At 46.9% G+C, this 23,643-nt stretch overlaps 1 protein-coding gene across 1 annotated transcript in view; it reads left to right on the top strand.

Annotated features, from left to right (window-relative positions):
* RPUSD4 (RNA pseudouridine synthase D4) overlaps positions 1–19,636 on the top strand; it is a gene marked incomplete at both ends in the record, with an annotated part of 34,936 nt that extends 15,300 nt beyond the window's left edge. Inside the window, 6 exons of the mRNA XM_080719751.1 lie at positions 61–216; positions 13,959–14,063; positions 14,150–14,330; positions 15,623–15,741; positions 18,280–18,345; positions 19,496–19,636. Coding sequence (XP_080575877.1) covers positions 61–216; positions 13,959–14,063; positions 14,150–14,330; positions 15,623–15,741; positions 18,280–18,345; positions 19,496–19,636 — 768 coding nt within the window. The remainder of the gene's footprint in view (positions 1–60; positions 217–13,958; positions 14,064–14,149; positions 14,331–15,622; positions 15,742–18,279; positions 18,346–19,495) is intronic.
* Between the last annotated feature and the right edge of the window lie 4,007 nt (positions 19,637–23,643).

Here is a 23,643-nt window from a genome sequence, read left to right as displayed (position 1 = left end):
CTTTAGCACCTTGTGAGGACTAACTCCCTCCTCTCATGCCTTTGAGTTATTTTACACCAGGTCTCTCAGTGGAGCTCTTTAGTTCAGGGATACCGAATGTTTTGTGAGGGTAAACAGGAGGGGGCCAACACAGTCCTCCATGGGACATGTGACAGTGACTTGCACTGGGTGGGGCACTGGAGGGAGGAGCAGAAAGGTTTGAAGTACAGCTTTCAGGTACAATAGGCATTGCTGAAAGAAAACCAGGGATGACCCTGGGGTCTGCTTGAGCAGTCAAGTAGATGAGTTGACAGTAGTGGGGAGGGACTTGTTTGGGGAGATTCCCTGATCCTGACGCAGTATTGTCACTTCTTCATGGAGTCACAGAGCAATGGCCAGAGGGCAGCATTAGCCTGGAGCTGTGAGCACAGAAGTCTATCAGTCAGTATTTAGGACAGTACATCTCAATTGCTTCCTATAATTACATCACTTAGCCTGGGAGCTTCTTGAAGGCAGCATGTTAGTCAAAATTCTCACTACTATACTCCCAAGTGACTGACCACACAACTTAGAGGAAGGAAAATGTATTTGTGTACCAGTATTGGGAATGGCTTAGGAAGATTTGAGAAAGTATGATTATTAATATATTCCAAAAATTGGGTGAGGGGCAAATCTGTGAAAGGACTCGGTTTCTGCCTAGAAGCAGACAATTATTCCAATGTAAATTAACCTAGCTAAAGGCAATTAGCAAGTTTATAGGAGAGGGGAACTAGGACTTCCTCATATGACAGGGGAATATGGAGCAAGGGGAAAGGGTGGCAAAGCCCCTTCCCATTTAATACCCTCCCAGTGGGCAGTAACTGGTGGGAAATGAGGCCACCCTCAAGGCCCCCACACACAGGGTGCAGAGACAGGAGGATGACCTTCTGAGCACAAAATACCCTCTCTGTCTTAAATGAGATTCCAGCAATATCCTAAATGCTAGGGTAATTGGTTTTAGATTGAGAAGCTCTGGGAAGGGGGGGTGACCTTGCCCAGACAGGCCACTAAAACCCCACCCTCTCTCTCTCAGATGGGATCCCAGCAATCCACAGTGAAAGCCGGATCTCCACTTGCATGTGTTCTCCAAAACTGGGAAAAGTTTGATCCCAAAACGCTAAAGAAACCTTTTTTTTTTTTTTTTTTTTTTTCTGTACCCAAGTATGCGCTGGGGGATGGAGACACATGGCCCCGTCAGGGAGGTTTAAATTACAACACTATTTGGCAACTAGATCTATTTTTTTTAAAAGGAGGAAAGATAGATGGAAGTAGCTTATCTTCAGCTGTTCTTTAACCTTCAAGACCACCCAGATTTCTTTAAAGGTTGCAGGGTTGAAACAATTGTGGCAGCCTTGGCTACAGTAGGGTGGGGAGGGAGAGTTTAGAATTCAGTCTATCCATATGTAGTTCTTCCTTAAGGGCTGAGGTGTGAGGCTACATCACCAACTCAAACAATAGGTGCTGGCAGTCTTAGTCAATTTTTTATCCGGTAGAAGGGGAGGTCATCCTTAAGACAAAGATTACTACTGCAGGCTGCCAATTAGGTTTAACAGGGACTTGAAAAGGGAAAGACAGGGGCAAAAGCCATGAAAGAAGTCTGGCTGAGCACAGAAGCCTAGGCTCAAGTCTGTTTTAGGGGTGGAGAACAAGGGCATTCCTGGCATAAATGCCCTCAACCATGAAGCCAAAAAGGGCCTTCCGAGGCCTGGCTCACAGGGCAAGGGGGACCATTAAATGGCTGAGTGCCCCCAGTTCCAGAGAGAACTGGAATCCCCAGACCTAGGTTCCCAGTGATTCCTCCCAACTCCAACCACCTGAGTTTTAAGACTAAAGAGCCTTAGGCAATCACAGTGAGATCTTGGAGGGCAGATCTAAGGCATTGCCCTTCTTTCCCAGCCCAGGGTCCAAAAGCTTAGCTAGGGTTGGGGGGCAGCTCAAACCAGCCCCCAAACTATTTTTTTTTTTTTTTACCCAATACTCAGCCTGCAGCCTGTGGCCTCCAGGGTGACCTCCAATTCTCCCATTCTCAGTTAAACTAGAGATTTCAGCTCCTCTCAGGAAACCAACTTCTTTTTCCTTTATGCTGGTGTCACTAAAGTTATTGCTCGTTTTTTTTTTTTTTTTTTAATTTCAACCAGTCTTAGCTAAAATGTAAACTCCTAAAAAGCTGTGCAATTAGACCCCTGTGAGATGTGATTAAATAGTCATTTTCTCTTTGACAGAATTAATGTTTTAGGACACTCATAAAGTTTAATGTCATGTATTTCTGTGGTAATCTATGAGACAGTTATCCTGCAAAATTAAGGTTTTAAAGTGCTAGTGACATTTACCTAATGTCTTCAACTATTAAATTGGGGAAATACAAAATGCAATGTTTTAAAATGCTCTTAACTTCATAAGGTTTAAAGTAACACTTAAGTCCTTTAAATGGTTTTTTTAAATTGCTGGTATATGAACAACATTATTAAATGGTATTTTTTTATTTTTGGGTTTGCATGTATGTAACAACAAAAGACAGCTGTAGAGAGTCTAAAGATGTACTTCTTTATATTTTGGTAAATAAAAAAAAGGAAATTTCGTGAGACTAAGAAAGCATATTGTAAGGTTTATCCTAAGATTGTCCAAAATGGGAAAGGAAGGACCAGAATAGAAATATCAGAGGGTTAAAACAAGTTGCAGAGTGTTTGTGTTTTGTTTATTTGCATATGTGATGAAGATGGATTATTAAAAGTGTGTAGGTCTCTAATAAGCCTACCACTTATATATTCCCAAGAGAAAAGTGCTAGAGTTCAGCAGCAGGGGTGTACTATGGATAGTAAGGCTAGAGGATTACTTTTGGCAATGAAATCGGGAGACCACAAAGTCTATAATAATTCTTTAAAACTGGCCTCAAGATTGTTTACGAGAAAAGTTACAGGAGACTAAATTGTATCATACAGGGATTTGAAATTTGCTTTAGAAATTCATTCAAAAAATAGCTTGTTAAGTCCACCAGGCAAGCAATCTAGGACACATGTCCAGGTGAAGATTGGCAGCTTGGTTTCACTCATATGCCAGGGAAAACTTTTAGATCTTTTCTGGCTGGGACATAGTCCTAGATAACAATGTTACCCTGTTCTCAGGGTACCAGCAAGTTTTAAGTAAACTCCAAACAGTGCCAGAGGAAAAGGGTAAATTCTGTTTTGTCCAGGTGACCTGGTACTCATCAATTCATCTAAAATCTATTCAAATTGCCCCAAAGCCTATTTCAGGTCTCCACAGCACTAATTTCTGGATTCACGTGGCGCAAAATAAACTAAATACATCCCACTTTTGTGTTTCAGCCTAAGTCAGCAAAACAGGTTTTAATTTCTCATTTAAGTGCTATGTTTAGGTTTTCATGCTTAACCTGTATTGTGAGTGTTGTCTCATAGGTTTGAAGCTTTTAGACATCAGATGGTGGTATGAGCAGACCCAAAGAGAAACATCTATCAAAGCCCTTTGGATGGCCATAGAGACATACTCACCCATCTGACTCCCTCACCACCACCCTGCATGAATGTCACCCTAAATCTGGGGCCCCCAACTTCGTCCCTGTTCAGCTAGAAGCAGTTCATGACCGACTCGACATCCTTATTCTTCTGCTAAGGTGTACATTCATGTGATAGAAATGAGGGGAAAATTAATGGAAATTGAGCTCATGTTAAATGTTTGTAAAATTGTAAAAGTCAAAATGTATTTTCTATATTTACCTTTGGCCTGACAGGTGTCAGGAAGTTACTAGACAGAGGGGAGAATGTATCAGTATTGGGAATGGCCTAGGAAGATTTGAGAAAGTGTGATTATTAATATATTCCAAAAATTGGGTGAGGAGCAAATCTATGAAAGGACTTGGTTTCTGCCTAGAAGCAGACAGTTATTCCAATGTAAATTAACCTAGCTAAAGGCAATTAGCAAGTCTATAGGAGAGGGGAACTAGACTTCCTCATCCTCATTCTAAAGACAGGTTTAAGCCAGGCGTGGTGGCACACGCTTGTAATCCCAGCATTCGGGAGGCTGAGACCTGGAGGATCGCGGTTTGCAGACAGCCTCAGCTACTTAGTGAGGCCCTCTGCAACTCAGTGAGACCCAGTTTCAAAATAAAGAATAAAAAATAGGGCTGGGGTGTAGCTCGGAGGTCAAATGCCCCTGGGTTCCATCCCCAGACCCGCAAAATAAATAAATAAATAAATAAATAAGTAAGTAAGTAAATAAATAAATAAATAAATAAATACAGGGTTACATAATAATTGGATAATCTAGGATGGGAGGAGGGGTCGACCTTCCCTTCATGTAAGGAGACACCTTGCCACACTTTGCTGGGGGAGGAACCTTACAGGGATGTTTACTACGTCAGAATTATGTAAACAAGATGGAGGTCATGGGTATAAAAATTCCGGTCCACATGTTGTATCTTTGGTGGGGCATTCATTTGAACCACCACCACCCCCATGCCATTCTGGCATGAGGCTGTAACTATCTTCTGTATTTCTATCTTTTTAATAAACTTTAAATCTTCACCAAGAGTCTGGGCTAATGTGTATTTATCCTTAGCTCAGGACAAGAACCCACGCTTTTTTCTGTTTTTCTGGTTTTTTGTTTCTTTGGGGAGTTTTCGGGAAATTATTCCCAGGAGTCTAACAAAGATCCCTGGGGACAGTTTCTCAAACCATAACAATTTGTTCACAGTTTTTTGGAAATCCTGGGTTCAGTCCATGTGAGGCCAGGGTCTGAAGCTCAAGGCATGGCAGCAGGAAGTGGAGAGAGAGCACAAAGCTTCATTCTCACATCACGGGGGTCTGAAGCAAGAGAGCAAGCAAGCAAGGGGATTCAAAGACACAAGCACCATCCCTAAAGACGCACCTCCAGGAACCCACCTTCTCCAGCCACACCTAGGCCTAGGTTACTACCCAGGTAAATCCATTATAGTTTATCTACTGATGACATTACAGCCCTCATGACTTAACTATATCAACCATGAGCTCTTCAGGGTGAGGTAGAAGAAATAAAACATTAGGTAAAAAGGAGGTGAATTGAGAAGAAAAGAAACATATAGTTTTAAAATCTGGAAAGTTCATAATCTAACTCCATCCTGTAGAGTGTATTCTGTCTTACTTAGGCAGGAAGCCTCAATGAGCCCACACCCTTAATCATAATTGCCCCTCTACCCACCTGAAGCACCTGTGATGCCTAATAAGCAAAGAACCCATTAGGAGGGACAAGGTCAGATAACACCCAGTGCTACCCCAGCCATGTGCCCCTAGTTCCTCCCAGGACCCCTATAAAGGAAGGATCCCAAAGACCCCTGGGGCCTCTCATGCTCTCAAGCTGGCCCATCCTCTCTCTTGAATGTGTATTCTCATTTTCCTTAATAAACCTCTACCTTTTCTTTGACCAGCGTGTGCTGAAATTCTTTTCACCACAAAAGCCAAGGACCCCACGGGCTCTGGGGTGAGTTTTCCTTTAACTGGAGAACTCTTCAGGACTCTCCATGGGGTCATCGTGCTGACTCGTGACAAGGGGACATTCTGTATCTGGCCATAACACATCACATCTCTTCTTCATGTCCTCTGCCCTCTAGTCCTGCACTTTGAAAAGCAACTGCCAAACAGAGGGGCAGGCCTGGTCCTGCAGCGAAACTTAGGCTGTGGAACCAGAAAGGCCTGAGTTCAAATTATGGCTAAACTGCTTATTTGAATGAGTCTCTTATTTAACTTGTCTCTGCTTTACCCACAATGTGGTTATAACAATTGTACCTCTACTAGACAGATATTTGAAGGATTAAATGAAATTATTAATATTTAATTTCCCAGAAGAGTTTCTTACTTGAGGCAAGTATCAAATCAAAATAATTTGTCAGTGTGAAATGTTAAAATACCATTCAACAAATATCTTTATTCAGATATAATTCATATATGATAATTTATCCATTTAGAGTGCATCATTAACTCAATGATATAACCTCAGAATTGGACAGCTATTACCATGATCTAATGTGTAGCAGTACTGGGAATGGCCTAGGAAGATTTGAGAAAGCTCTAATTATTGAGATATTTCAAAAATTGGGTGAGGGAGCAAATCTGTAAAAGACTTGGTCTTGGTTTCAGTCAGGAAGCAAACAGCTATTGAAACTTAGATTGATTTAGCTAAAAGTAATTAGCAAGTCCATAGGAGAGGGGAGCTAGGACTTCCTCTTTCTTCTTTTCTTTTTGGTGGTACTGGGGTTCCTGGAAACCCTTCTTCCTCTGAGCTACACTCCCAGACCTATTTTTTATACTTTTTTTAAATTTGGAAACAGGGTCTCTTAAGCCAGCACAGCTGGCTTTGAATCTGCGCGATCCTCCTGTCTCCGCCTCTCAAGCGCAAGGATTACAAGCGTGCACCACCATGCTCGGCTGGACTTCCTCTTTCTAAAGACAGATCTACATAATAATCTAGCTAGTATGGGAGGAGGGGATTGACCCTTGTGAAAGACACCTTGGCGGGAAGTAAGGGGAGGTACCTTACAGGGACGTTTACTACGTCAGAATTACGTGAAAAAGATGGAGGTCATGTGTATAAAAAAGTCTGGTCCACGTGTTGTATCTTTGGTGAATTCGTTCGAAAAACCCCCACCCACCCTGTGCCATTTCTGAATGGCATGGGGCTGTAACTGTCTTCTTTCTTTCTTTCTTTCTTTCTTTTTTTTTTTTTTAGTGGTACTGGGGTTCCTGGAAGCCCTTCTACCTCCGGGCTACACTCCCAGCGCAGCTGGCTTCGAACCTGCGTGATCCTCCTGTCTCTGCCTCCCAAGTGGGGGGATTACAAGCGTGCGCCACCATGCCCAGCTGTCTTCTGTATTTCTATCTTTTTAATAAACTTCTTTAAATCTTCAGCAAGAGTCCAGGCTAATGTGTATTTATCCTTAGCTCAGGACAAGAACCCGCAGTTTTTCTGTTTTAGTGTTTTTTTGTGTTTTGAGGGAAATTGTGTCTGGAACCCTAACAGGGGTCCCCAGGGACAGTTTTCCCAAACCGTAACATATTCTCAAAACCGTAACATAATGTTAAAGTATTTTCATCCCATCTGGGGTGTGGTGGCGCATGCCTGTAATCCCAATACTTGGGAGGCTGAAACAGGAGGATCACCTGTTTCAAAATTTAAGAAAAGGACTAGATATATACCAGGTATGTCACATATATGATTTAGAAGTATTTTCTCCTTCTGTAGCTTGTCTTCACTCTCATGAGATTTTTTATTTTAATGTAATCCAATTTATTTATTATTTTGATTCATGTCTAAGAAACCACTAACCCAGTGTCATAGGGATTTACTCTTATATTTTTCTTTCTAGTTTGAGCTCTTATGTTTAGGCTGAATCCATTTTGAGTTAACCTCCCTGTATGATGTAAGGAAGATGACTGCCTGGGTAACCAGTCATCCCAACACCATTTGTTTAAAAGACTCTTATTTCCGTCATAGAATTATTTTGATAATTTGTAATTTTTGAAGGTTACAATGGGTTAAATGTAGACAGTTTTATGAGATACACTTTGATTTTATTGTGGTATTACAAATAAAATGAAATGTATTTTTTGTTTGTTTTGCAGTACTGGGGATGGAACCCAGGGGCATTATATCTATGAGCTACACTCCCAGCCCTATTTTTTAGCCTTTTTATGTTTCTTCTTCTTCTTCTTCTTCTTCTTCTTCTTCTTCTTCTTCTTCTTCTTCTTCTTCTTCTTCTTCTTCTTCTTCTCCTCCTCCTCCTCCTCCTCCTCCTCCTCCTCCTCCTCCTCCTCTTCCTCCTCCTCCTCCTCCTCCTTCTTTTTGTGGTACTGGGGTTCCTGGAAGCCCTTCTACCTCCGGGCTACACTCCCAGACCTATTTTATATTTTTTTATTTGGAAACGGTCTCTTAAACCAGCGTGGCTGGCTTCAAACCTGCACGATCCTCCTGTCTCTGCCTCCCAAGAGCGGGGATTACAAGCATGTGCCACCAAGCCCGGCTAGCCTTTTTATGTTTGAAACAGGGTCTGAGTTGCTAAGGGCCTCACTAAGTAGCTGAGGCTGTCTGCAAACCTTGATCCTCCAGTCTCCACCTTTTGAATGCTGGGATTACAAACGTGCAGCACCAACACACCCGGCAAATTGCATTTTTTTGTTTGGGTCCTGGGGATTAAGCCCAGGGACATCCTACCTTCGAGCTACACTCCCAGCTATTTTTTATATTTTGTTTTTAAACAGGGTCTTATTAGGTTGCTGAGAATCTCAATAAATTGCTAAACCCGGTCTCTACTCAGTGACTCCATTCTCAGCTTCCCAAGTACTGAGATTACAGGTGTGCACCCCCATGCCTGCTTGAAACCCATTTTCTAATTATGCCACCAGATGGCAGCATTCTCCATATTTTTGTCCCATTCCTGCCTAAGCCATTCCAAAAAGTGGAAACAGTCTAACCAAATATCAAATATCTTTTTCTTATCTCCTGATAAACATAAATCTCCACCCCCTCCTTTTTTTTTTTTAGATAACTTGAGTATATTTTTCTGTTCCTTGATATGGAGGAAGTAGCAGGTAAAGGACATGTTTTGGGTTCCTTGACTGACTTTGAAATAGAATTTGATGCATACACACTCAATTATAAAAGCATTACAGGTTGTAGGGCATGGTAGCGCATACATACATGTAATCTTAATACTTGGAAGGCTCAGACAGGAGAATCACAGCTTCAAGGCCAGCCTCGGCAACTTAGCAAGACCCTCTCTTGGTATACATGCAGCCATTTAAAAACTCTTCAGCCATGTCAGCTTCTCAGAAATCAGGTGACCATGACTAAGCAGAAAATAGTTTTGTAAATGTCAACCCCCACCCCTAATGGATTTTCTTGCTGTTTGTTTCCCACCCCGGGGGCCCTATAAGACCTGTGTCACCAAAGGACTGGACTGCTGCTTTCTCGTCTTGCTGGAGGCAGCCTGTTAGGTCTGCCTAACACTAAACTCTTCCCAGTTCTGGTGTTTGTGTGATATGTCCTGAGCGCCCACCCCTTTCATTGGTGCTGTGACTTGGACCCATGCTCTCCCATCGACCTTGCTTTCCCTTGGGAGATCCAAGCTGCTTTGGGACTCTGGCTCTTAGGCCCAGGACTGTCATTCCTCCTTCCTCCACTGAGCACTCTTTACAGCCACACCCAGCCCTCCAATTTACTTGGGTAACGGATCCATTGGGTTCCTCCCCAGTGAGTCTCTCTCTCTGGTCTTGGATCAGCCTTCCCAGTCTATGAAAGCCCTACTAACAGGAACCAAGACCCCTATGGGCCTTTGCCCGGAATTCAGAAAGGTCTGGGTGAGTATCCTCCTTCCTGTCTCCCTAATCCTACTCTACAGTTTGATCTGGGTCTGGGGACACCCGCTTCCAATCACTCCCACCTGCGAGCTCACCATGGGGGCGGCCCAGTCACATGCTCCCTTTTATTCTCCCGTCAGGTGCCTCCTTGCCAACCTAGTCTCTGGCTGATACCAGATTTCAAGTGAGACAAACTTACTTTCCATTATAACCAGGCTTAGCCAGCTTATGACCCAGACGGTGCCTCAAAGTGGCCGCGCAACGGCACCTTCGATCCCGCCGTTATTAGGGATCTTTATAACTCTTGCCAGCGCTCGGGAAAATGGAAACAGATTTCTTACATCCAGGCCTTCTCCTATCTTTGCTCTAGGCCTTCCCTCTGTACTTCTTGTTCCCTTGCACAACTTACGCTCACTTCCAGAGACCCCAAATATTCACCATCTGTCCCCCCCACATCCACCAATGGTCATGCTGAACCCTCTGCTTTCTCTCCCAATCTGGCAGACGATCCTCCCCCTTGCCATTCCCAAAACCCACTCCCTCCATCTCCTGCTCCTCAAGATCCCCCTCCTTTTTCCCAACGCCTCTCCCCTTCCCTTTCCTAGCCCTCAGCCCTCCTTCTTTTGTCCCTCCTTCCTTTGTGTGAAGTGGCTGGGGTGAGGGAATACTCAGGGTTTACATTTCCTTTGCCTATAATGACCTTTCCCAAATTAAAAAAAATCTTGGTTCCTTCACCTCAAACCCTACAACTTATATTAAGGAGTTCCAGTATATTACCTAGTTATAATGACCTAACCTTTCATATCTGTATCATCCTGGCTTCTACCTGAGGAGGGGAGATGAGTCTGGGATCAGGCCCACTTATATGCAGATGAGGTACACCAAACCAACCCAGCTTTCCCCTTAGGTCCCAAGGCTGTACCTGATTGAGAGTTCTGATGAGATTATAACACCCCTAACGGAATTATGAGCAGGGACAGATCCATTACATGACAACTGGCCAGCCTGAGCAAGTCCACCCACATGCAAGGTGATTAATTATGATAAACTTCATGAAATTATCCAGGACACACACACAAAAAAAAAATCTGATTTTGTATCAAGGCTCACCCAAAGCCTATTACAATATACCAGTTTAGACCCTGAGTCCTAATAGCTATAGCCTTTTATCAATTTCACCCCCTATCCTTTATCTAATTACCATGAGATTCCCATTAATTCTTCTAATTTCCGTGTACTCCTCCCTCTCTTACTCCTCCCCCAGAGACTCAATATGCTTGGTAATTTAAAATATATGCCATTGATTTCTCACCCCCCCCCATTCACTCAACTCCACCTTCCATTCTGTCTCTGGATATGCTAAACCCATTGGCATAACCTTAAACTCCTCCAGAGCCTGTGTAACTAACTACTTTGACTGGCTCAGATACATCACTGAAAGATATGATATTCATCAGTTCTACCTATGCTTTACATTTGAAAATACTGGGTCATGCAATGACAATGATTGGAAGGGGTGTGCAAGTTGGTCACGCAACTATCACTATACCTACCATTGCAAGGGAATCCCCTGTGGCCATCTTTCAAAGATCCCATATAGCCAATGAGATCATAACAAATGTATGCCCTACCTCACCTTTAATATCAAAGACTCTCGGGATGATGGGTGGGAGCGAAGAGTTGAGGAACCCATCAACTTGTATGTAGAAAGCCCAGACCCACATGGGTCCGTAAAAATTGTAAGAACTTATGATCAAGCCCCAGGTATATCCTTAGATGTTGTCATTGACCTAGTTAAAGACGCCTTGGCACAGCTTCCCAGTTTTATTTCCCAATAACCCTTCACTATCTTGGCTGCAGCTCATAAACTTCTCTCTCAGCCTACTTCACCAAGTTGTCAATCAGACCCTTCACCAAAAGGATTGTTTCATTTGCACTCCACTAAATCGATTTTCTACTACAGTGGTTATGCTTCTTAATGTCTCAATCCCTTATAATGCTTGTACTCTCACCCCATAAAAGTTAACCCATTACCTTCCCATCCCCTCCATGGGATTGGCCTGGGGCCCCTTGAGCAGTGAGTTCTAATTTCCCACGTTCCCTTAATACTACAATGAACTCCACCACTACCCCCTTTCCAGCCCACCAGGCACTCGTTTTTTATGCTCAGATACCTTAAATATGTGTATTAACACCTCTATCAAGGGCCGCTGCATTCTCATTATGCTTTCCCCCCAGCTTACTCTGTATAGCTTCCCAGAATTCTCCATTGCATCTTATCCCAACTCCTGACAAAAAAGAGCAGCTTTTCTACCCATATTAGTGGGAATCAGTTTGGCAACCTCCCTCACAACCCTAGGCCTATCAGGAGGTGCTCTAGAACGTAGATAGCCTGGCTTTAGCCATACAGTCGGAATGATTGAGTGAAGAAGTGGCCGAATCTATTGAGACATCTACTGAGGCTATTTGCATTCTCCTGAGGCTATTTGTATTCTCCACGCCCAAATTTCCTCACTTGCTGAGGTTGTCCTACAAAATAGAAGGGCCCTGGATCTCCTTATGGACTCTTTTTAAGGGAGCAATGCTGCCATTATGTTAATCAATCGGGCAAAATAGAGCAAAACATACAGACCCTCCAAGATCTGGCCTCTAAAATTCAGCAAAAGGGCTCTGGGTCCAGCCAACCTATCCAGTGTTCCTCCCTATGGAAATCTGTACTTACCTGGGTTCTCCCACTTCTAGGCCCCCTTATAGCCATTGTCTTTCTAGTACCATGCCTTTTCGAGTGCCTCCAAGAGGCAGTCCTAGAGAAGGCAAAAACCTTTACTAACTAAACGGTCAATCAGATGATGTTAGGAGAATATCACGGCTTACCCAAGGGCCCTCCAATGTAACTAATGGCCCCCTACAAGACAAGACAGTGGAATGTGAGACTACTACACCCCCTACCAGCCGGAAGGAGCTATAAGAAGAATGACCTTCACCCTTACTCCTACCCCAATGGGAACGAAAAAAAGGGGGAATACTGGCATAAGTGCAGCCATTTTAATACTTTTCAGCCATGTCAGCTTCTCAGAAATCAGGTGACCAAAGCCCGACATGGTGGCGCACACTTGTTATCCCCGCGCTTGGGAGGCTGAGACAGGAGGATCCCATAGGTTCGAAGCCAGGCTCTCAGCAACTTAGTGAGACCCTGTTTCCAAATAAAATATAAAATAGGTCTGGGAGTATAGCCCAGAGGTATAGAAAGCCTCTGGGTTCCACCCGCAGTACCACCAAAAAAAAAAAAAAAAAAGAAAGAAAGAAAGAAAAAAGAAAAGAAAGAAAGGTGACCATGACTAAGCAGAAAATAGCTAAATAACTCTGTAAATGTCAACCCCCACCCCTAACAGATTTTCCCAACATTTGTTTCCCACCCTGGGGCCCTATTAGACCTGTATCACCAAAGGACTGGGCTGCTGCTCTTGCTGGAGGCAGCCTGTCAGATCCGCCTAACATTAACTCCTCCTTCCCAATCCTGGTGTTTCTTGTCCTGAGCACCCACCCTTTTCAGCCTCAGAGATTCTAAGCAACTTCATGAAACCCTGTTTCAAAATAAAAAATTTTTAAAAAGGGTTGAGGGTGTAGTTCAGAGGCATAAAGCCCCTGGGTTCAATCTCTAATACCTCAGAATAAATTAGTGCATTATAGGGTGATTACATAAGAATGAGAAGAGTATAGTCAAGCTGTTCTCAACTGTCAATAAGCCTAATAAGAATCTATATTTCCCCGCTGGGCGTAGCTAAAACTTCTAGCATCCCTAGCACTTGGCTGACTTAATGTGGGCTTGATATAATATCAACTTGCTTTCTTTGTTAATCAAATGTACCAATTGATAATTATATATGACTTTGACTAAATAAAAATGGCTAGATGAATTATTGTGTACTAAATAATGGAGAGAAAATCAGAGTGACAGATTTGGAATCTTCTGCTTCTGGGATGCATTTTGTTGTTGTTGTTGTTGTTGTTGTTGTTGTTGTTGTTGTTGTTATTGTTATTTTGGTACTGGGATTGAACCCAGGGGCATTCTACCTCTGAGCTACACCTCCAGCCCTATCTTACTATTTTTTTATTTTGCTAAGTTACGATCTTGCTAAATTCCTCAGGGTCTTGCTAAGTCACTGTGGCTGGCCTCAAATCTACTATCCTCCTTTCTCAGCCTTACAAGTACTGAGGTTAAAGGTGCATGCTTAGGATTCATTTTAGATGCATAAAGCAAGTGCCTGCCGAGGCCCTTCCCTTCAGCCTCCATCTGCTTCAGGGCAGGCTCTCACCCTGTCTTCCTGAAGGATCCTCACTCAGTTGCTCTCTTTCTCTGACATGGACTTAGGAGTCCTCAGCTGCTCTCCTTCGGCTTCCACATTTTCCTCCTCCTGCATCTGTCGACCTCTGAACCCAGCACCAGAGCTGCCTAGATGCCCCTTCCTCCAGCATGAGTTGACCAGACTTTCCAGGGAAACTGAGGGTGGATGCAGAAAGCAGGGCACCAGGACAGCAGCCTTCCCTAGCACAGATCCGGGCAGGGCGGCCCGACCTGAAGTCTGTGTCCTTTTTCAGCACTCTGGGAGCTATTATCATCTGTCCATCAGCAGCTCCAGGGTGCAGGCAGTGATGACCTGGGAGGCTCAGGCTGCAGAGCTAGGGAAGGGTCCCCACTTTGATGTGAGGTCAGGAGGGAGCAGGAGGTGAGGGTCGGGGCGTGGGGTGAGGGGGAGCGCAGCTGGACACAATCACCTCTCCCATTGTAGGCTTCCGGGAAGATGCCAGTGTGTCTTTGTAACGTCTTTCATCTCTCTGTTCTCCGGGGCCAGTTCTCCTCCTCAAACTCTGGCCTGCTCCAGGCAATGGGGCTCCTCATCCTCAACCCTCAGCCTCCATTCTATGTCCCAAGGGGTTCCTGGTGGCCGGACCCAACTGCCCACTCGATCTGTAGTTAATCTAGAGGGACATGTGGTAATCATTTCATGCTTGAAACGCTCAGTTCTGAGTCAGAGAGGAGGACTTCCACCTTGAAGGCTGCTGGGAGCCCGGTGCTGGGAGGGGCTTCAGAAGTCTTGGAGCTCTACCTGCGAGAGGAGGCAGGATCCTTCATCTCTGCTCCTAAGAAATATCTGCGGGGCCTGATCTTACACACCTGTAACTGCAAGGAACTTGCAGACCACTGACATTCCCATCCTGGATGTTGCAGAAGAGAGGATGAGAGGGACAGAGGAAGGGAGGTGGATGACAGAGGGACAGACAGACAGGGAGTCACCAGGGCTGCCACAAGTTTCTTGCAGTCCTGGACACATACACACACACACACACACACACACACACCCTCCTTGGGCCAGGCCTGAGAGTCTGCCAGCTCATCCTGGCTCAGCTAGGGAGTCTGGCTTTTTTCCTGTCTAAAGTTACAGAATTTTCCAGAAGTTTCCCTGTTTTTTTCTTAATTCTGGAGTTATAAACCAGATATTGCATATCCCCCCTATTTCTCAGGCCTAGGGAAGAAAAGCCAAGAAGGGAAGACAGCAAGAGAGTTTGAAGGATCTGCAGTCGCAGAGCAAACCGGCTCTTCCTTTTCTTTCTCCTCCCACACAAGACCCAGAAAGCTAATAGCAATGGTAACTTTGCTATTCAATGCTCGATGCCCATGAGGAGCCTCTTAGATGTACTCACTTATTTAAAACTTCCTTTGTGAGGAATATACTGTTCTTTCCCATTTTCATTTCCATTTTACAAAAGAGGAACACGAAACCCAGAGGAATCGATCGATTCCTGAGGTCACATCCATACGCAACAGAACTAGGTTCTGACCTGGGTCTTGTCTCACTCCGGAGCCTGTGCTCTTCACCTGCATTTCTGCAATGGTGCTGGTGTCTCACAGAAAAACCAGGACGTTCCAGATGTCCTCTTCCCAGCCCTTCTGGATTCCAACCAGGGATAAGCAGAAGCCAGAAAGAACAGAGTAAGGTGAGTACCCAGGATGGGAAGAACAGCTGTCTCATCACAGCGGGGCCAGCCAGCTGGGTTCTGGTGTTCATTCTGCCACCAGTGGGCCTTGTCTCTTTCTCTGGACCTCAAGTTCTTACCTGGAAAAGGAACGAATGAGAGTCTCTGATCCCAGCCTCTAGATGTGACAGTTCCCAAGGTTCCTTCTGGTTTCAGACCTGCTGGGGCTGTTATAACAAACTACCACAGACCAGGCAGCTTAAATAGCAAAAATTGATACCTTACAGTTCTGGAGACTGCAAGTCTGATGTCCTGGCGTTGGCAGGGCTGGTTTCTCCTGAAGTCTCTCCCTGGCTTGGAGATCGTGCCTTCTCCCGTGTGCTCACTCGGTCACCCCTCTGTGCTGGTGAGTGTATTGGTGTCCTGAGCTCCTCTTCTTGTAAGGACTCCAGGTGGGTTGGATTATTAGGGTCACTCTAGTGGCCTCGTGCCTGTTTTTTGGCTACTAAAAATTGAACCCAGGGGCACTTTGCCTCTGAGCTCCAACCCCAATCCTCTTTATTTTTAAATTTTGAAACAGGGTCTAAGCTGCTGAGGACCTCATTAAATTGCTGATGCTAGCCTTGAACTTGTGATCCTCCTGTCTCAGCCTCCTAAGTCCTGGGATTATAGGCATATGCCATTACACACAGCTTGAAAGTTGCTTCTAAACACCATCATGGTACATGTGTACAAGATTTTCACACACGGTACAGTGCGACAAGATCTTTGCTTTTCTTCCCCAAATGGATTTCAAAAACAATACAGATCAGTTCAAATTAGAATTTAGGCTAGTGGCTTCATTTCAACATAATCACCTTTTGAAAGGGCCCTATCTCCAAAGACAATCACAGCCTGAGACACCAGGGGTTAGAGCTTCTACACATGGATTCCAGGGAGACACAGGTTAGCCCCTGACATTACCATCCATGCCGGAGGAAGAGGAGGAGGAGGGTGACAACGGCTAGCTTCCGTTGGACACCTCCAACATGCCAGGCATGGGCCATGCACTTTGTCTGCCTGCCTTGTTAAACCTTCACTGCAGGTCAAGAAGAAGTTTGGGCGATGAGGAAACCGAGTTGGGCAAATAGCCCATGCGCTGGCAGCTGGGAAGTGATGAGCTGAGATGGGACCTACACTTTCACCCACTGCCTGTGTTGCCCCTGTTAGAGAGGCAGTCTAAGACCCCCCACCAATCTTCCTATAGAGAGGAGGCAGGTCTCTGGGTTGGGCCCTTTGGGACTCTGTTTTTCTAGAGTCCTGAAATGCAGGGAAGCCCTGGTGAGGATATTCTGCTACAGTTTGGGGACAAAGTGGAAAAGAAAACAAGGAAGGGAATCAGCGCCTCCTGACTGTGCAGAGAGCAGAGCTCCAGGCTGGATGCATGGTGGCCTTGACTGGGAGAGGCCAGACACTGCCCACACAGCCCCAGTGAGGATCCCCCAAACCAGGTTAGGAGATGGCCCTGAGAATGGGAACTAAAGAAGGAGCAGGAGCCCAGGATCCCGGCGGGGAGCAGGCAGAGGACCTGAGACCCCGGCCTGGAGGGGGAGTGTATAGCATGGCCCCCAGCTCCTGCAGGCCCAGGTTCCTTGAGATGTGTGGGGTGGGCTGCCGGCATGAAGCCAGCCCTCTTTGTTTCCTCCTTTGGGGTCAGAAGCCCAGGACTCCGGGGAAGCCCTAAGTCTGTCATCAGTTTCTTTCCTTGTCTTCAAATGGGAGGCAGGCAGGAAGGCTGAGGTCGCCCAGTGTTGGCACTTTTCTTCCATTCTTCCTCAGCAGCCAGCGTCACTCATCCCTGGGCAATTTAGTTGCCATCGGCACCTGCTATTTGGTGCGGGGAGAGGGGAAGGGAGGTCACAGTGGGAAAGAGGGCAGAGGGGACACCAGGGGTTTTGTTCCCTGTGCCCACCTCCTAGGAGGGAGGGTGTGGGCCCAGGAACTCTCTGGCAGGCAGTCCTGTGTCAAGGCAGGGAATTAAGCTGTCCTCACCTCCCCAGCAAGAATGAGGCCTGAGGGCTGTGATAAGAGCTGTCAGTGCTAGTGTCCCATCCCAGTAATTACTGAAAAGCACAGCCCAGGACACCTGGGAAAGACCGGCCCAGGAGACCAGGTCCAGGGCAGCTGGGGGAGGGGCAGCTGAAACACAGCCACCTTTGTGCACACCTGGCCACTGGCCACTTCCTGCCCAAGGGACGCCATCCTTGTCCTGCCTCCCCTGCCTGGACTTTGTGAGACTTGGGACCCGGGCTCACAATGTGTAACCCCCAACACTCACCCAGGGACCTGTACTGAGCTTCACTAGAAAGCTTGGCCTGGACGAGACTCCAGGGTCTTTCTTCATTTCAGGAAGCCCACAGAGAGGACAGGAGCAAGCTTCAGAATAACGCAGGTGACAGCAGATAACTTGGTGTCGATGAGGCTCCTGCTGTCGTCTCCTGGGCCCCAACCAAAGAGAAGCAGAAATTACTGTGCCTTTGTGCCTTCCCCTGCCTTTGTGTCCTTCTGGGCTCCAGGGGCCCTGCCTTCTGTCTTAGGAGGAAGTTCTGGAGACCAGGGTTCTAGATCCCCAGGCTCCAGCCCAGTTCATTCCCAAACAGGGTCAGGTGGCTGGGGCAGTGCGGGCCAGCGTGATGGCTGGCCAGCTGCAGCCGGCCTCCCTCCCCAGCCTGCTCACTTATTAGCAGCTTGTGCATGGTCTCAGCAGTAAAACCCACATCTGCAACTGCTCTCCGCCTCCTCTAATTGCCTCGTTATTTTAAGAAAAGTCCTCTATCCCCAGTTCTCCTGTTCTGTCTCTTCCTGCTGGCTTGTCCTGAAATCATCCTGAATGGGCCCCAGGCCAGGCTTTGGGGTACTGCTGGAAGGGGCGGGGGGCGTTTCTCCCCAGCTTTGCTGTCTCTAGGAAAAGAGAGAAGCCCTGGTGGACCTGGCACAGCTCTGGTGCCTGGAAGTGCCTCCACGAATTCAGGTGGGTCCCTTGGACACAGAAGGACCTTGGCCTCTCTGTGTTGAGTGTCTGGGACCAGGGAGAGGCAGAAGGATCAGACATTATTAAGACATTATTAATAAGACATTATTAAGTCTGCACCCAGAGACTTGCTATCTGGTCAAAAAGACAGAAATGAAGCAGGGAACCTATCAGTGGGGTATGGCTTGGAGTTTTCTTTGTTTTGTTGTACTGGGGATTGAACCCAGGGGCATTCTATCTCTGAGCCACACCTCCAGCACTCCTCTTTTTTATTATTTGTTTAATTTGTGGCACTGGAGATTGAGTCTAGAGACATTCTATCTCTGAGATATACCCCCAGCCTTATTTTATTTTTTATTTTGAAACAGGGTAACACTAAGTTGCAAGAGCCCAAGTTGCTAAGGCTGACTGTGAGCCTGAGATCCTCCCATCTCAGCCTCCCAAGGCTGGGATTACAGGCATGTGCCACCATGACCAGCTTAGAGTGGTCTTATTGGTTTGCCCCCAACCATTCCCCTGGGGTCCTAGGCTCAGGGCTGTGCAGTGGCAGATACCCTGGAGACTTGGTAAGCAAGTCTGAGTTTCAGATGCCTTGTAGATGTGCACAGGGTGCTGACCCTCTAAGAAGATGCAGTTCAGCCTGGGAGGGGAGACAGGCCTTACAGGGTGCAGAAACATTTTCTGGAAGGAGAGGAAGGGTGGTATGGTATATAGATGGGCCCCAAAGTGGTTTGTTGTCAGTGCAACAAGGTGTTCGGGCAGGAAGAGACACAGCTGTAGAGGAAGCAAGGTCCTGGAAAACCAGGCTAGTGGGCTGGGACTCTGGCCCTCATGAGGGAGGCAGGAGGGCAGTGCTGGGGAGGCCCAGGGAGGTAGAGGGTAGCTGTGCACGTGGCTCTTAGTGGTTCTGAGCCATGGGACAGACACCAGGGGCCTGAGTCCTCTAGATTCCGTTTGTGGCTAGTGACTAAAGGACCAGTCTCCAAGCAGCAGGTGAGCCCAGCCTCTCTTGAGTCTGGGGTCTCCACTCAGCAGGCTATGTGTTGTCAGTCCTGGAAAGAGCCTAGGAGGTCTGCTGGGCCAGCAGCTCTTAGATCCTTTATTTGTTTGTTTGTTTGTTTTTTAACAACTGGGTCTTTGTACTTCTCAGCTGTTTCTCCCTTTCATTCCTGGCCGGGCACAGGCTTACTCTGTGCCCAGCACCGGCTCTGCGAACCTTCTCACCAGTCTGGACCTCAGACAGGAGGTGGAAGACTTGGAGCTGCCTCTAGAGATCCAGCCAGAAGAATGAGGGAGGGAGAAGGCACACTCCTCTTTCTCTCCCCCAGGATCCATCCAATCAAGAATCGGCACAGCTGGACCAGGCTCCAAAACATGCCCCGCAGACCCACCATCCTTGTCTGCCTCAGTTGCATCCCCGCCGGAGTCTCTGCCTCCCTCTCAGTACTTCTTGGTGTTCCTCCTGCTTCTCCTGCACGTGTTCTCTGGCGGCCTGCTGCATTCTGTTTAGATCTTAGCCTCTCCCCTTCATCGCTGCACCCGTCTCTCCCCTGCTCAGTTTTCCTTTGTGGCAATTCCCTTTCCCCATCTGGCTGGCAGCTTGGGCCTGGTCCTCTCTCCAGCCTCCCGTTCACCAGGAGAACCCTCTTAGGGGAGGCTCTGACAGCCTCCAAGGCACAGGGTGCTGATGGGGGTGCCCCCACAAAACCTCCGAGGGAGGTAAGGTCACACAGGCCGAGGTACGTGGGTGGCACAGCAGGGCCTCCTCAGAAACACCCAAAATCTCATTTGTCTCACTAGTCCCCACCAGAGGGATACACTTTACAGAAACCTGGGGGCAATGGCACCCTTTTCTCTGCATGAGAGCTGAGGCTCTGTGGGGCTGGGGTGTGCTTTGGCCCCTGATCTGGCTCCACCAGTCCCCACCAAACAAACACAGAATCTAGGGACAAACTGAGCTAGAACCCTTGCCTCCCTTCCACAGGGCCACCTCCCTGTACGCCTCTGGCCAGAATGCTGAGACCCCCACCACCCCAGGGTGGCACCAGCGCTCCTGCTGTGGAGAGCCAGGCAGGTTTGGGAGGAGAAGGGCATTTCTGTGCACCGATATCCCACGGAGTGACCTGCAGGATGAGTTTATCTTTTTGGTGCTAGGGATTGAATCAGGGGTGTTTTACTTCTGAGCTACACTCCTAGCCTTTCCTCCTCCTCCTCCTCCTCCTCCTCTTCCTCTTCCTCTTCTTCCTCCTCCTCCTCCTTATCCTTTTTCATTGGACCCAGGGGCATCCTACCTCTGAGCTATACCCCCAGCTTTATTTTATTTATTTATTTATTTATTTATTTATTTATTTATTTATTTATTTAGAAACAGGGTCTCACTAGGTTGCAGAGGGCCTCACTAAGTTGCTGTGGCTGGCTGCAAACCTGTGACCCTTCTGTCTTAGCTTTCAAAGTACTGGAATTACACAGGTGTGCACCACCATGACTGCCAACTTTCCTTTTTTTTTTTTTTTTGAAACAGGTTCTTGCTAAGTTGCTAAGGGCCTCATTAGATTGCTGAGGTTGGCCTCAAACATGTGATCCTTCTGTCTCAGACTCCCAAGTATTGGGATTCCAGGTGTGTGCCAGCACGCCCTGCTTGCAGGATAACTTTAGAGTTGGGGTCCTTCGATGGCTCATAAAGTGGTGTGAAGACTAAAATCTACTCCTGCCGTGACCCTGCCTAGAGCACCTCTGTGGCCTCAAGTGCCCTTAGCAGGAGTTTGGAGGCCTCCTGGGTCCTGTGTGTGTCCCACTGTCCTCTCTCAGGCCTTGCCTGACTTTCTCAGTCACTGTCATTCACAGTGAGACACCCCAGCGGGCCATCTCCTGTCCTCCCACAGGGCAGGCCCCTTTCAAACTCATAGGCTTGCACACCTCGTGGCTTTTCTCTACACTGTGGTCCCTAGCTCAGAGAGTCGGCTCCACAGCTGCTCCGGACGCTAGCTCCTTCCACCTGACCACCAGCCCCACAGACCTTCATGTAGCTGTCATGATTGCAGTAATGTTTTCATGAAGCTCTGATCCCTATTAGACACTGCCCTCAAGGGTTCAGGGAGACCTATTTACTGAATATCCACAAGTAAACTAGGTTTTTTTTTTATGTGGTCCACCTCATTTAATCATCAAATCTTCTTTCATTAAGGAGGTGAGAAGGAAATCCATGCAGGGCACACAGCAAAGTGGCTCCCTGGGTGTGCAACTTTCCTGCCCTCCAGGACTCTGCCTGAAGGCTAAGGGCCGATTATCCAAGTGCAAGTTGCAAGGTGGATGCCATGGTGCATATCTGTCATTTCAATACTTGGGAGGAGGAGACAAGAGGATCACAGGTTCAAGGCCAGCCTAGTTTCAAAATGAGAAAACAGGCAGGCATGGCAGCAGGCCTTGGAGGCAGTCAGAAGCTCCCCTAAGAAGGTTCTCCTGGTGAAAGGGAGGCTGCAGAGAGGCCTGGGCTCAAGCTGCCACCCAGATGGGGGAAGGGAATTGCAACAAAGGATGGGGGTGGCTGTCCAGGGCCAGAGAGAAAACTGAGCAGGGAATAGACAGCAATGGAGGGGAGAGGCTAAGATCTAAACAGAATGCAGTAGGCACGTCTCAGAGAATACATGCTGGAGAAGCATGGTGGCACACGCTTGTAATCCCAGTACTCGGGAGGCTGAGACAGGAAGATCACGGGTTCCAGACCAGTCTTAGCAATTTAGCAACACCCTCAGCAACTTAGCAAGACCCTGTTTCAAAATGAAAAATACAAAGGGCTGAGGTGTAGGTCGGAGGGAGAACACCCCTGGTTCAATCTCCAGAACCAAGAAACAAAACAAAACAAACCAGGTACAAGTTACGCTGTGCTTGTTCAAATGACAGCTTTATGAATTTGCAAATGCCTGAGTTTAACAATCATTTGCTGAGTGCATTCTCTAGGCCAGCCAGGCACTGGGCAAATTTGGAGGGAGTGACGGTCTTGCCAAAGAGGGTGTGGGCAGACGCGGCCAGGAAGGTAGCTGTCTGCCCCTGGACCCCTGGTTCTCCAACCTGCTTTCAGTAGCTAGGGGGCTGGCGGAGGAGCTGGGTGTGGGCTGTGAGGGGTGGGCTGTGGGGTGAGGGTGGGTGAGGTGGAAAGAGCTGGGGTTTAATGAGGTGACTGCCACTTGTAAATGAACAGGAGGCGGAGCAGCTGGTCTGAACTCTGCCCTCTCCTGTCTGTCTGGCCTTTCATCAGGAGCTTTATGAGCAGCACTGGGGAGGCCCACCACAGCCTGGGGAGGCAAGCAGTGCAGAGGACGGGAGGGGGCATAGGCTGGGGCCTGACGGGTCTCCTGCACCTTTGCTGCCCCATGCAGGACTTTTGGGTGCAGCCGGACTTGAGAAACAGTGCTCAGCACTCTAGATTGCAAGCCTGGAGACCTCTACAGAAGCACTCCATCCCTGGTGTTTCTGGTTCTGTGGGTTGGGTTCTGGTTTGGAAATCTATAATTTTATATTATTATTATTCAGTACTGGGAATTGAACCTAGGTGTAGTCTACCTCCAAGCTATACCCCCAGCCTTATTTATTTATTTATTTATTTATTTATTTATTTATTTATTTATTTGGTTCTGCGGATTAAACTCAGGGGCATTCTACCTCTGAGCTATACCTCAGCCCTATTTTTTGGGGGGGGTATGTAAAGTTTTAATTGCACGGCTCTCCCGGGGATCAGGGCGAGGCACCGTGGGGCCCGCGCGCCTGTCCGAACTATTTTTATTTTTATTTTGAAACAGGGTCTTGCTAGGTTGATGAGAATCTCATTATTTGCACAGCACTTCCAAGTACTGTGATAATAAGCATGCACCACCACACCCTGCTTTTTTTATTCTTTAATTTTTATTTTTGGTACTGGGGATTGAACCCAGGGAAATTCTACCTCCAAGCTATACCCCCAGCCCAATCTTATTTTTGTTTTGAAATGGTCTTGCTAGATTGATGAGAGTCTCATTATTTGCTGAGGCTACCCTCAAACCTACAATTCTCCTGTCTCAGCCTCCCATGTAGTGGCATTACAAGGGTGTAGTACCACGTCTGGCTTTATTTTTTATTTCAAAACAGGGTCTTGCTAAGTTACTGAGGGCCTTGCTAATTGCTGAAGCTGGCCTTAAACCTGCAATCCTCCTGTCTCCCAAGTACTGGGGAGTATAGGAATGTGCCACCACGCCTAGGTAGTAATCTATAATTGTAAAAAGTGCCCATTGGTGACTTTTCAAACCATTTGAATTTAGCAGCCAA

Source organism: Muscardinus avellanarius (genome assembly GCF_963383645.1).
Source record: "Muscardinus avellanarius genome assembly, chromosome: 1".
Classification (NCBI taxonomy): Eukaryota; Metazoa; Chordata; class Mammalia; order Rodentia; family Gliridae; genus Muscardinus; species Muscardinus avellanarius.
Note: the sequence above shows the minus strand (reverse complement) of the source record. Positions and strands in the feature narration are given on the sequence as shown.